General features: G+C 49.1%; 1 protein-coding gene across 1 annotated transcript in view; it reads right to left on the bottom strand.

The window, feature by feature from the left end:
• Nucleotides 1-14,405, bottom strand: part of PAPPA2 (pappalysin 2) — an 88,680-nt gene that overhangs the window by 59,875 nt on the left and 14,400 nt on the right. Inside the window, exon 4 of the mRNA XM_027694535.1 lies at nucleotides 1,098-1,243. Coding sequence (XP_027550336.1) covers nucleotides 1,098-1,243 — 146 coding nt within the window. The remainder of the gene's footprint in view (nucleotides 1-1,097; nucleotides 1,244-14,405) is intronic.

Here is a 14,405-nt window from a genome sequence, read left to right as displayed (position 1 = left end):
CTTGCTGCAGTCAGATGATTGTCAAGCTGAGCCTTGGAAGTGATTTCTGGAAGCCGAAGGAATAAATTTCATGGAGATCTGCCTTCCTCAACAAGCGGCTGCAGCAATGCACTATCGAAAAAACAGCCCTGAAACTCATTGAGGGAGGGAAACTGGCAAAAAGGAACTTTAAAACAGGTCTTTAACAGCAGTGTAAAACTTTTAAGGGTTGAACATCACGCACTTGTAAAAGCAGAAGGTCTAGATCTGCTGTGCAGGTGTCAGGAGTAATTATTTCCAGTTACTTATTGAGAAACACTTCAGACGTTTTGACTGCAAAGTGTAAAGGGCTTTGCCAGAAAACTCCGACACTGAAGAGGTGAAGGGAGAGGCAGGAAAACGAAACAGCAGAAAACACACAATACAGCCACATTCTAGGCAACCAGATGTCATTCTGGCTATTTTGTAGCCTACGAGGACTGGTGACCTTAAGGGTCTGCCTTGAATCCACTGAAGCCAAGGAGAACCTTGCCTCCAGCAGGTAGTCAGCCAAGTTATAAAAACATGGTAAAATTTGATAGGTATCCTCACACTTGCAGCTGGATTTGGAAGTGGCCAGTGCTGGCTGCCTGGTCAGCCCTGGAGTAGCTCAAATCTGGAGTCTCAGCTTTCAAAACACTGACACTCCTGGTTTATCTGTTCGTTATTACATGCTGCAAAAGCCAACTTCACTGTTTCCAGAATCCTAGAAGATAGACCTGGAAGGTCCCAGAGAAGCCAAATACGAGTTTAAAGCTCTCTGCAGAGCCTGCACTGATGGTGAACCTGCAGTTCTACTGTCTCTGTCCCACTGCCTCACTGCCTTCACTGTTAGAAGTTTCTCATAACCTGGAAGTACCTTTTCAGTGTATAATCTCACCATCTTATCCATATGAACATGGAACAGCAGCTCCTTTCCTTACAGCAGCAGCTATTGGTACACTCAGACCCTCTTATTACGACCTTCTTATTAAGCATCCTCAATGTTGAGCCACATCACACACACCTCTCTGCCAAGTCAACAAAGAAAGAGGACAACCAACAATCCTGAGACCCCATGAGTGGGATAACTTACTTACCCAGGTGACTAAGGGCCTCTTTATCCCATGGCCAAGTGGCAGCACCAGCCAACTCTTCCCTCACGGAGCTGGCGAAGTAAACGTTGAGGAAGTGGGTGCTGTTGAGCTGCAGTGCCTCCTTCAGCTCCTTCACGCTCATGTACGCCCTGCAAGGACGAGGGAGAGGAGACAGTCAGCACAGACTCCAACAGAGCAAAGAGGAAAAGCGGGAGCCACCCACAGATATCCTACAAAGGGTGCAGCAGACCTGGAGACCCCCATCCTCAATGCTCCAAAACAAGCAGTGTTTGGTAAAGTGTGGCAAAATTCAGCATTTCAACAGGATATTCCATGGCACTACTAAGTCTGCTCTGTGGGGAGCAAATTCTGCCAGTGAGGGTTTTGGGTGGGAGGCAGTCATGCAATTGTGAATAAGTTTGCTAATTGCAGCCACCAGGAAATTCATTCTTCCCTCTGTGTGGCTGTTCCTGCGCAGATGAAAAGTCTGTATCACATTCACCAGTACACCAACAGTCCCAGCGTTGGTCTTCAGGGAGTTCATGTCCTCAGCTATGAAAAACAATGAGACTCTAACCTAATAACAACAATAATAATTCCAGTAATAATAGCAGTGGAATTATAGGGCCTTGGGCTGTGCTGCAAATGCCAGGTACTCTTTTAAATGGACTTTAATGATCCTTGTGTGTCCCTTCCATCTCAGGACATTCTATGATTTTATATTCTATAAATCAAGTACTACATTTTCATCACTGCCACTAACCTCACAGGCTGAGATAGGATTAGGACAGGTAGCAGACATTGTCCCTCTATTTCTACAACTTGTTTCTGTCTTCAAAACCTGAAGACCCTGCCCCAAGGCTTGTGTGAAGCCATCAATTTAAGAGATTCTAGACAGGGAAAAAAAACAACTCATGGAAAGGCTTCAAATACATCACTGTGGAATGATGATGGAAATGCACCATTGTGGAAATATGTCATAAGAATGACTAAACCTGCAGCATAAGGCCAACAGCAACATTAAGGTGGTGGAAAGCATTTCACTTATTCCCATGCTTCCAGGAGCAGTTGGCATCTTTGAGCTGCATGGAGAGATTATGAAGGGAGCACGGTCAGTGCTTCACACTGGACTCGCCATGAAGGCACAGCAGCTCTATTTGAACAAGCAGCTTCTGTAGAAGTGGTGTCCATCAGGGCAAGGAAGGAAGGAAGGACAAAAAGCTGAGTGTGGGCTAAGGGGGAAAAGGTGTGTTCTCATCTGAGATGTGACTTGAGAAAGAAAACCAACAAAATGTGCAAATACGCTGTTTGAAATGGCAGGATCCCGAGTCAGGTTATTACACCAACAGGCTTGTTTAGAGAGAGAGAGAGGTTGCTACAGCAAATTGAAGAGAAGGAGGAAAAGTTGAAAAAACAGAGGATTCCAGAAATAAACTAGAGCAGGATGGCATGTGGAACAGAGTTGGATAAACCCAAGGGCCTCTTCCCTGGACCTGAAACAGCAGAGACTTTCAGAAGCCATTGCTGACTTGGGAGGTGTCAGATAATCAGGATCTGCTGACTGCCTCTCCCCTACCAGTCCGCCCCAAAAGACCATCCCGAGCTGGAGGCATCTCACCCACCTTCCCATCAGCTCTGAAACTTCAGCTACTTCAGAAAAATCTTGGCTGGACTATGTGGCGAGATGAGATGACCAGCTTGTCTTCAACAGGCCCCGAGATCTCCCACCACAAAGCAGCATTCCCAGAACACTTTCCCCAGCCACATCAGCTTGCGGAGAGAAAACTCTCCCAACCGGAAAGGACAAATTAGGAGAACATGATCTCTTGCCTGTGATGTCTCGCCTGAGCATCCCAGACACGCGCCACGCTGACGCCATCCCTCCAACCCAACCAAGACGGGAGCAGGCCGGGAGGAATAGATAGGGAGAGGAATAAACAAACCTGAAGGACATATTTGTGGCATGACTCGGAAGAAAGAGAAGCAAAAATTTCATAGAAATAGAGCACAAGGAGCGGGGAGGGGGAGAGAAAGTCTCCTTCACTCATCAGAGCTGCTCGGGGGACACAGACTTAAAAATAACATCAATTCCTGACCTATGATATCTCGGAAAAATAGCCCCAAACTCTTCCAGGCTGTCCAAATTCCAGGAGCCGACGTCAGCCCTATTCAGAGGGATATTCCTGCTGCCCCTCTTCTGGAGACATGATGTTTTTCTGGCTGTCGCCTGCTGGTCCCTTGACATTAGCAGCATTTTTTGTCAAGCCTTAATTATAAATAACTGTAGTTTCCTCCATTGAGAGATTTGGATGGTTGAGAGATGTGTCAGGGTTAGGGGGAGCAGTTCCAGCATGGAGATGCTCAGAGGAGTTGGAAGAGGAGAGGAGAGCAAAGGACCCCAGTTTCACCCACTATGGCACAGAAAGCACAGATATCCCGCTGACATCCCCAAAGACACGAGCAAGACCAAAACAACTCTAGAATGGGCAACTCCAATTCCCCCCAGTCCACATTTCCCACTGGCATCCTTAGGTTAGACAAGGAGCACCCAAATGGCGTCTGAGCCTTTTGCTTACTGCCAAAGGTTAAGCTCTCCTCTTGTCCAGTGCTTCTGTGATTTTCCCTGGGGAGAAGGCAGAGCAGCCTTTGGTCTCCACAAACAGCCTAAGTGACAGCCCTCTCCTCTGCTCCCCAAATAGCTTTCCAATGCCTACAAGACCAGAGTATTCCAAATTAGATGGCATTTACAGCAGGGTGGGCACTGCAAGCCAACATGGAAACACAAGGAAGGAGAGAAGGATACATGAAGGCACAGATACCAGCTGAGGAGTAAAACCCAAACCAACCCCAAAGAATAGGGCAGAGGATAGAAGAGAGATGGAATAGGGACATCAGATGAATGACACTAGTCGATGACCTGACTCTAAGGCAGGCTTCAGCACCACACTGCATCCTGCTTTACTTGTGTGGGACAGCTGTCAGTGTGGGGCTCTTCTTGCTGTCAAAAAAAGGAAAGGAAGATGAAGTCCAGTAGTTTCAGTGACTGTGTCACCATAGAATAGTGGAATCAGACTCAACTGGTAGGTGGAGAGGATCTCAAAACAGGTCTAATTAGATCTGGTTGTTCAAGATCAGGTCCAGCTACAAGAACAGAGGTTTCCCAACTTCCCTGGGCAACTTATTCTGGTATTTAACCATCCTCAAGTAAAAAAAAAAATCCTAATCCAAATTTCTCACATTCCCAGTTGTGCCCATTGCTTTCTGTCTTCTGTCTTCTTGGAGTCCTGCTCCATCTTCTCCATGTCACCCCATCATATCAAACGGGAAAGTCATCAAATGACTCCAGCTTTGCATGGTAAACTTATACTGCACTAGATCTTACCTTATTAAAGTCTAAAGACCCAAAACTTCCTTTCTGAGCAGTAAAAGCATCACTCTCATCCACGATGCCAAACCTCCCTGGAGAACCCTCACATCCTTTTCTCATGCTTTTCCTTGGACAATTTTATCCTAACCCATAAGGGGGATAGCAGCACCTTCCCAATCGTGACTGTAAGTCAGGCTCTGCGCTGGCTTGGCCACAGGAGAAGGCTTGACATACCCTGGGGAGGCAGAGCTGTTGCTGCTTTTCCAGCAGGAATTCCTGGCAGCAACAACAGGACCACTGCTGGTGCAGAGGTGGGCGAGAGGAGAGGATCTGCTGATCTGTGGGGCAGCAGAATGTACAATCAAGCTGTAACACAAGCCTGACGTGGTTTGAGGTGGGAGATGAGGAGCAAGAGTGGCACTTTTTAGTGACAGCCGTATCATACCAGGAAGCCTCAGGGCCACAAAGGAGCCATGACCACCAAGAAGCAAAAGATGGCACCTCCAAATGAAAAGCAAGGCCAGCGTGTATCCTGTGCAGTACCATAAATTAAACTGAATTCTCTGGCCACTGCAAAGGATGCAGTGTGTAATGCCACAGGAATTCCACTGCGACTCAAAAATAGGAGTCTTTTCCCTGTAGACATTTCAGAGGGGATGTGGGAGTGGGGCTGGGTGGAAGCTGTCCAAGTGCCCTCCATGGACAACTGGAAAATACTTGAGAGCCAGCCAGCTCCAGCTAACCACACAGCCTAATGAAGTCACAGGGGATTCCTGGCTCTGCTTTCATGTCCTTCAACCACCGCAAGGAAATTCCTCTTCCTACTCCCCGCAAGCAGAGAGGCTCCCTTTTCCCCCAAACCTCTGCTTGACAAATGAGGAATCCCTCAGACTTCCCAGAAATGAGCACCAGTCAGCCAATAACACTTTCAGCGTGGGGATAACACATTTCTCCGAAGCTGCAAAGGGTTAATGCAACACACAGCAACCTCGTCCCTGAGGCAGCAGACACAAGCCCAAGAGCCACAGCTCAATCCATGAAGACAGGTGGCTGATTCCAGTGGCACGAACATTTTTGGAGAACAGACTCTGAATTCTCCATATCCTCCACGAAGGGAGATGCTCCTCCAGATGGGGAGCCGAAGTGATTATCTCCCAGTTCACGTCACCAAAGGGCTCCCTTCCATGGTGGCTCTTTAGCAGGGAGGTCTAAGGAGATAATCCTCCAGTCCTGCGCTCTCCACCTGTGTAAGTGAATCTTCCTTGCTAGAATTTGTCAACCCTCATCCCTGTTCCCATCCCATCTCAGCCTTGCCTCCCTTCTCCCCTGGCACAGGCAGACAGAGCCCACCACCACAGCGTAAACACGGCACCACCCCGGCACAGCACACAGGCCCAGATGGGTAACTTGGGCTGCCTCCAGGCCAGGCTGATGGTGGTCCTTTGTAACTGAAGCTGCCTCACACACCAGGTTTACCTGCCCTGGAATTTCTGGTGTTAATTCAGCCCGGGGAATGCTGTATTTTTAAGTCCTGCACTTACTAAGACTCCTTGCATCCCCATGACCACGGTCTAGGAGCTCTGACTCCAGTCCAGCACTATGCTGGTACGCCACAAACATCGTTGCCAGCATCATGACAACTTGACAAGGCAGCAACATCCAAATGACTCTCATCTGGACAGGCTTTGGTAACACAGCCAGATACAAAACACATGCAAGATGTGAAGGGAAGGCTGAGAAACAGCCAGACATTCCCCTGGGATCACAGGAAGCACAACACTGCTGGAATAATACCCTCTGTAGTGCTCAGGAGTCTTTCATCAGCCTCACTGTGTGTTGGACTCTGGCCAAAGAGCATTTGAGTCCACAGGGGATGAGGACATCACAGCTCTTGGGCATGCCTGGAAAAACCCACCTCTGAGGCACAGGCAGCACAAGGAGAACAGCGGCCTAGGAAGCAGCCCTCACTGGCAGCACTGTTTAAACTTTGCATGAGTGACTGAGTATCAAGGTGTCAAAGAGGGCAACAGGGCAAAACAGGATCCCTCGGGATCAGGAGGTTTCCTTATGCATGAGCAACTCCAGTTGGATTCAGAGTTAACCCTCAGTCTCCACGTGTGAGCAGGACCCGGCCTGGGGACCAAAGCAGTAGCAGATGCTGCAGGGTCAGAGAGCTGCCCTGGCAAAGCTGCAGATGGAATCAAAAAGACACACTGTTGTTCAAGCCTGTGACCCTTCCATATAGATTTACTGGGGAAAGGGAGCAAGAAGGCTGTGGATCACACAGCAGGCAAGCTCCCAGTTACAGCAGAGGGTAGTACGCAACTTCTTGAGGTCAGATTTGGGAAAGAAAGACAATAAGACTAGTGTCAGACTAGAAAGCCTGCAGGGCATTTTGCCCTGAGATAGGCTGAAGAATAAGTGCTGCTAACAATGGCATGGCCCAGATATTCCTGGAAGTGTTGGCTAAAAAGTTATTCACTAAATCATCAGTGAATCAGCCAAAGGCAGTGCTATTTTAGACCTGGTTTTGGTAAGCGTTGTAGAAATTATGGAGGGGCAGATGAGAGAAAGAAAACTTGGCCTGAACTAATAATGAGTTGATTCAGATCAACTTAAATTGAGGGATGAACACAGGTTTTGAATGAAGAATTGAGAACCAGGACTGATCAGCAGATACTGCTGCATCCGAAATGACAGGGAGAATGGGGTGAAACGGGAATTCCCTGAAATCAAGCTGACTCCAGTGAAAACAAAGAAAAAAAGACCTTTTCAGAAATAAAAAGGGCAAAAGAAGGAAGAATCAAATCTGCTGAGCAGGGAAGGTGAAGCTGAAGCTCACCATAATTAAGATGCATCCCTGGACAATTACAGTATGGTCTTCACCTTTATCCGAGATTAAACACATGGTAGGGAAGCAGAGCTCAAGATAAAGGAAAGGAAATAAAAAGGTGGCAGCAGCTGGATGGGGGTTGAAGTGCCATCTGGACTGGGTGGGAGGGAAGATGAACCTCTGGGGAGGTGGCACATCCCAACTCTGAAGGTGTGGGACGTAGGGATACAGAACAGGGGGCAAACCGCAAGAGGGAAGAGTGCAGAAATAGAAACCCTCGTAGATAAACAAAACTCAGTGGGTGTAATACATTGGCAGGGGAAATGCCACCTCAGATCCAGAAGGACTGACCTCAGGACATGACTGGAGAACAGCTGATATGGTACATGCAGTGGTGTCTAAAGGGGTGAACAAAGATCTCAACAAGACAGGCTGATCTGGTTGTTCTCTCTCTGACAGACCTTAAATCCATATGAAAATTTCTGCAGACTTTCAGATATAAAGGTCTCCATGTTATTACTTTCACCTTCCTGCCTCGTCTTTCAAAAAAAATAAATAATGGAAATGCTTAAACAAAGGGACTGATGCAGATGTGATCACCTGAAAGTCAGTGAAGGACACTCAATGCCCTCTCTGGGCAAGCTCTGAATAACTCTGCCAAGGATGCCAAATTTTTAACCAGCCACCTGCACTGAGAGATCCCAAATTCTGCCAGTGGGAAAGCAGGCAAAGGTGTGCTGCACTTGCTGGCCTTTCTCCTGGGAATCATAGAATCAGAGTATCGGGTTGAAATGGACCTAAAGGAACATCTGGTCCAACTTTTTTTGGCAAAAGCAGCCTAGACAAGAGAGCCCAGCAACCTGTCCAGCTGAATCTTGGAAGTGTTCACTGTCAGGGAATCCACCACTTCCCTGGGGAGATTATTCCAATGGCTGATTGTTATTGCAAAAAATTTTACCCTTTCTTCTAGTTTTTTATATCTGTGGCCAGTTTCAATTCAAGCTGAGCTTTTCCTTTTCTAAATGCACCTCTGCACACCTTGGCAATGTCCTTGCAGTTCTCAACAGGTATTTGTCCACTTTTCCATCTCTGATATGCTTCTCTTTCGGCTTAGAGCAGACTCAGAAGCTCACATTAAGCTAAGGGTATCTCTTTCTCTGCTTGGTTCCCTTACCTTTAAACGGGAAGAACTGGCTTTGGCCTTCCAGGAGAGCGTTCTTGAAAAATTCCCAGCACTCGCTAGCTCCTTTATCCTCCATGGAAGCAAATCCCTCACAACTGAGGTCTGAGCAAGCTGAAATTCACTCTTCTAAAATCCGAAATACTTGTCTTAGAACCAACCACCAGCATCTCAGCAAGATCCCAAATCAAGGCTACCACTGGCCAAGATATTATAAACCAGGCTTGCTTGGCTTGCGAGTAGCAAGTCCTGCAGTGCCTCATTCCTGGTTGGCACATCCCACACTTGTATGAGGAAGCACTCCTCTACACATTCCAAGAACTTCACGGATGACCTGTGAGCCACTACATCATTCTTCCAACCAATGTCTGGGTGGTTGAAGTGACCCTCAAGAACCAGACTCTGTTGACGCAGAGCTTAAATGACTCAAACATTGCTTTGCTGGCCTTATCATGTTAGTTTGGAGGTCAATAGCAGATCCCTACTGTAAGATCTCCCTTGCAGCTGACCCCCCTGGTCATGACCCAGAGGCACTTGACAGGACTTCCACAATCACCACAGCTGGCTTCTTTACATTCCAGGTTCTCCTAAACATGGAGCAAAGCCACAGTTGGGCATCAAGGACTTGTCTTTGCCTCTGGATCTACGACAGGGCACCTGACTTCAGGAAAGCCACATTAATTCCTCCCCATCAGCCTGCTCAGAGACTGTTTGCTTTTCTGCCACATGCTGCTTTCCTCTCTGGATCTTGTTACAGCTCTGTTGACAGCCTACGTGCAGGGCAAGGGGGCAGGGACCAGTTTTAAGGCTGGTTGCATATTTTAAGGCTGGCTCCATGTGGCACACTGGTACTCATGTTTTTGGGGTTGAACTGAGGACGGTCCCCACTTGTATTGAATCCATGAGAATAAGTCTCAAGAGAGGTTTACCCCCAGCTGTGCCCTCACAGCACGGTGGGCACCCTCGGGACACCCACGCCAGCGGGGGGCACATGTGCATCAGATGATTGGATCATGGAAAAACACTGGGTTTGGGATGTCTGCACCCTGAGGACACGGCTGGCTCGCTGTCTCACTCAGCTACTGGCTGCCATGCATGTGGTGGGCACCACAGTCTGTCTGAGGGCCTCCTGGGATGGCTCTGCTGGGAATCCCAGCACATCTCCATGTGCCTGTGTAGGCTTCCTGGCTACAACTGAGGTACCACCAGCCCTAGGACACCTCAGGAGGAGGTGAGGTTTTGAGAAACACTCATTTGGACCCAGGCACCAGCAGAAACACTTGACCATTTGCATTTCAGTTTCAAAAAAAACCCAAAACCCTGATGGCTGTGGGTATTCAGTAGCCCTACAGTCTCTCCTGAGCTCCTGGAGGAGCCAATCCTGCACTGCAGGAAGCACCAAGGCCGACCACCAATGACCCCAAATGGTCAAGTGGTTGTGATGCCTAACACAGAATCCATTACCCTACAATCCCAAGATAAAGTCCTACAACACTTGTTCTAGGGACAGTCGTCTACCCTCTCCCTAAGGAACAAGAACCCACTTGTTCCTCTCCACCTGCCCCAGGTTAAATTCCCTTAAGGAGGAGGGGACTAATTCACCACAGTGCCTCCTCCACTCCCATCACAAACACCACCCAACATCACCACGTTCTGGAGGGGAAGAGGCATCTTTTCACAGTGGCCTTATGGAGGAGGCACCTAGACCTGACCCTGCAGCAGAAAGGGCTCGGAGAGGCGAGGGCAGCAGGAAGAGGAGTGCTGGTTTGGGATCAGACACACACAGCAGAGAAACGCAGGGCTGTGGGAGGGAGCAGAGGGCTGCGGTGAGGCTGATTGAAGGAGGCATGAAGGCAGACAAACAAGGGGAGCGTGGCCTCTGGCTCGGCAGGGACCACCTGACCCCTCCTGCGCGGGGGCACGGCAACTCTGGGCTGACGCCGGCAGCCTGCCCGTGTCCCCAGAGCTGCTGCTGTCTGGCAGGGATGGGAACGGCAAAGCCCTAATCGAGGAGGACAGCTGGACTGCAGAGCTCCCTGGGTGCTGCTCTGCCAAGCCAAGATGTGGGACCCGGGGCTGGGACCCCTTTCTTCTGCACTGCTCTTCTCCCATCCTCGGTGCAAGTCCTGAAAACTGGAGTCTGCTCTCAGAGGGGACAACAGCCACGCTGATGGCTCCCAGCCCTTTGGGGCACCTCCTGGCGTGGACCTGCCAGAGCTGTAACTTTCCATCTCCAGTGCTCAGCAGGGACACACAGCCTCTCTCTGCTTCAGTTTTAGGATTGGGACATGCGTGGAAAGACATGTGACCAGCAGGACAAGGAATTGGATTCTTCCCCTCTACTCCAGTCTCATGAGACCCCACCTGCAGCGCTGCATCCAGCTCTGGGGCTGCCAGCATAAGAAAAACCTGGACCTCTTGGAGCAAACCTAGAGGAGGCCACAGAGATGATGAGAGGGCTGGAACACCTCTGCTGTGGAGACCTATGCAACATAGGAAACCCTGTGCCACCAAGAATCCACCCACAAATTCAGCATTTCTTACAGCCTTTCAGCCCTAAAGCACCATTTGGTTCTGCCAAACAACCAAAGCCTGTACACACTTGAAATTTAATACAAAATAAGGCAAATGTTTCCCAAAAGGCTCCTGCAGGAGCCTGGCTTTGAGCTTGTGATAGCAGTGGTGACTCTACCCATGAGCCTTCCTTTTCACCCCCCTCAGGGAGGACAAATCCATGCAAGTCCCATAAACTTCCTGCCTTATGTGACAATCCTCATGCTGCTTAAGCATAATGGGCCATCAACTTTCCCCTGGGACAAATCTGTCCTGGCAAACCGTCTTTTAGTGCTCTACATCTTGGGGGAGTTGATAGCATTTGGGGTTTACTTTAATGGGAGTCGGTAGCCATGATCAATTGTAAAAGCTCTATTTCCACGGAAATGGGAATTTAATAGATTTTTGAAAACGGTGGTTATTGACCCAATGGGCCTTAATGGCTTAAAAACCATCCGATTGGAGCGCGTGTGAGTAAATGCGCCTGATTTTCAAATGAATACTGGAATAGGTAGTAAAAACCCATTTAAACTGCCGGGACCTGGTCAATAAGGAGTTTCCATTTGCTCGTTCGGCTTTTTCTATTTCTATCCGAGTGAATCACGGCCGCTCTCTTCCTCGGAGAGGCTCCACCGTTTCCCCAGGGCTGAGATCATCCCGACACACACGCGGCCCATCTGAGCCCCATCAGGGCGCAGGGATGTCTCTCATTAGACGTCGGGGCGGTGATGCAGAGCCAGACGCTCCCAGCGTGGCACACGTGGAACGTCTCTCGTGGGTGATGCAACCCCCGCTGCTCACAGGGAGCTGAAAAGACACGTGTGCCTCGGGACTCCTGGGTTTGAACTCAACCTGCGGGCTCCCAGCTGATGATCCTACAGGGAAGCGTCTCAGACAAAAGTCTTGGATTGTCTGGGGTTAACACACACCAAAAACATCAATAGGAGTGAACTCCAAAGGAATGTGCTAATTACTGAGCAGTAATCCTGGGAGCAATGGACAGGCTAAGCCCTGATATTTATTCCTGACTGAAGCCCCCCTGCCCCAACTAGGGAAGGTATTTAGGGTTATCCCCCCCACCAGCTCTCCAAGGCCTACCAAGGCTCAGTACAAGGCTGAGCTATTCCTCACTTTTCCCACCCGTCCTCTCCTGTCTGCCTTTTTCAGGAACCTGCAGGGGCACAGATGCCCAAGATTTTTACCTGTTTGAAAACAAATAGTGGGTTAAGCCACTGCCAAGAGGAGGTTCAAACCACGTGTGTGCAGGGCAGCAAAGCTGAGTGAGTGTCATGGCCACAGAATAAGACAAAAGAAAAAAAAGCAAAGACTTGAAAACTCCCAGATTTCAAAGGGATATCAGTCCTCCTGCTCTCTCTTACCTTCCCCTTCAAAAACCCAACATAGCAGGAATTAGAGAATTCTGAGTCACAGCCTGTTGCTTATTCCACCCATGAGAAGGAGAAGCAAAGGAGAAGAATATTGCAGGTTACCATCTGCTTCCACCCCAGTAATGGGTCTGCCACTTCCATGCCCAAGTATAATGGATTGGTTTGGGTTGGGAGAGACCTTAAAGATCATCTCGTTCCAACCCCCCTGCCATGGGCAGGGATACCTTCCACTAGACCAGGTTGCTCCAAGCACTGTCCGACCTGGCCTAAAAACTTCCAAGGATGGGACATCCACAACTTCTCTGAGACATCATCCATGAAAACAGGGAAAGAGCAGTATTTGTGTGGAGTTAGTCAAAAGATTTCAAAAGAAAGAGTTAAAAATCCAGTTTGGAACCATTTAGGAGATGGAAAAGAATCCTGCCAGGCAGAAAGGCAGTGAAGCAGCAGCTCGGGGAGGGAAGGGAGCCCAGTGTTGCCCTCTGAAGCCCAGCCCAGGAGAAATCCCAGCTCCAGCACCCACCAAAACACTCCAGGAAGGCTCACTATCCACAGCCCAGGGTAAGCACTCGCCTTTTTTTGACAATGTTGATGCTGGCTGGCGTTACACAGAACATGTGTGAGAGAGGGCGAGTGAGAAGCGCCAGGGGAAATGGAGAAATATGTTTGCAGCCCCTTGCGGTTTTGGGAGGCAGAACTCAACAGTGGCAAGTTATTCTAGAGCAGGTTCCAAGCTAAACAAAGCCAGGTATGGTTCCCTTTCTGCCTGGATTGTTTGTTTCACAGCAAAATAAAAACTTGGTCCTCAGGCCAGGACCAAGTTTTACAGCACTTTTTGCCCGTCTTAGGCTGCACACAGACCAGCCCTGTCCCACCTAACCCACAAGAACAGACCTGTAAATAAGTTTTCTCTTACTTTTTGCCTGAAACAAAAATATGAAGCAACATTCCAGGTTTAGGGAGGTCTTAGGGTCTCTGAACACAAGTCAGGGTTCCCCAGGAGCCCAAATTTCACTGCCAGTTTTTACAGAGCAGTTCACAACCTGCTGAGGGAAGGCGGAGAGGATAACACCAGTGGGTGCGATGCTCCCGGTCTCCCACAGCACTGCATGGGCTTCTCATGGCCGAGCAGACTCTCAGGGCCAGGAGGCTCAGCAAAGCACTCCAGACAAAGGGAAACAGTGTAATTTTTTGCCTTGCATTTAGCCAGGGCAGAGCGGCTCCATCCCCCTTCACTAAACGCCTCCCATCCCCACCCAGGGACTGGGAGGCAGGAGGCCCCATGGCAACATCAGTGGCAGCACCTCACTGCTCCACAACCAGGGGGAAGACATCCAAGGCTTCTGTGCCTCAGTTTCCCTTGCCCACAGCACAAGCAGGAGCTTGCAGACATCTTAGAACGTGTGATCTCTGCTGTGCAAGGCTTTCCAAGGAGCTCAGGAAAGTTGAGCTCCCACATGCCACTGCTGTTCAATGGAAAGCAAGTGTCCAACTCTTCACCAGGGGCTTCCTCCTCTCCCACCCATCTCCCATACCAGTGGGAGAAGAAAGACCCTTTAACAGGGCTGACAGCAGTGGATAAACTTGCTGAGCAGGGATGATGCTCCCAGGGAATTGAGCCAACAGCTCCTATTTCCTCTGCAAGTGGAACCACACAGCCCTGTGGTCAATAACCCCCTCCTCAGGCACTCTTCACCATGTTCAGTCTTCCCAAGGGATCCAAAACTTTGCTACATTCACCCTAAACTGCTCACTGAAGGGCAAAACTTGCAGCCTTTATATTTGTCAGTAAAGGGACTGAGACGCAGAAAAAAAAAAATAAATCTATCAAAGCTGAATATCTCCTCCTTGCTTTATATATGTATGTATTTATTTTTTTAAGGGTAAAACCAAGTCTCAAGCCTCCAACTTATTTTTAGATCCAGGCAATTGGGTGTCCCAGCCGGAGAGCACAAGCCAGCATTCTAAAAATGCCTCCCTCGCAGATATA

This window comes from Neopelma chrysocephalum, unplaced genomic scaffold, assembly GCF_003984885.1.
Source record: "Neopelma chrysocephalum unplaced genomic scaffold, ASM398488v2 Primary Assembly neopelma1_98, whole genome shotgun sequence".
Classification (NCBI taxonomy): Eukaryota; Metazoa; Chordata; class Aves; order Passeriformes; family Pipridae; genus Neopelma; species Neopelma chrysocephalum.
The sequence above is the reverse complement of the archived record's forward strand: the minus strand, read 5'-3'. Positions and strand labels throughout refer to the sequence as shown.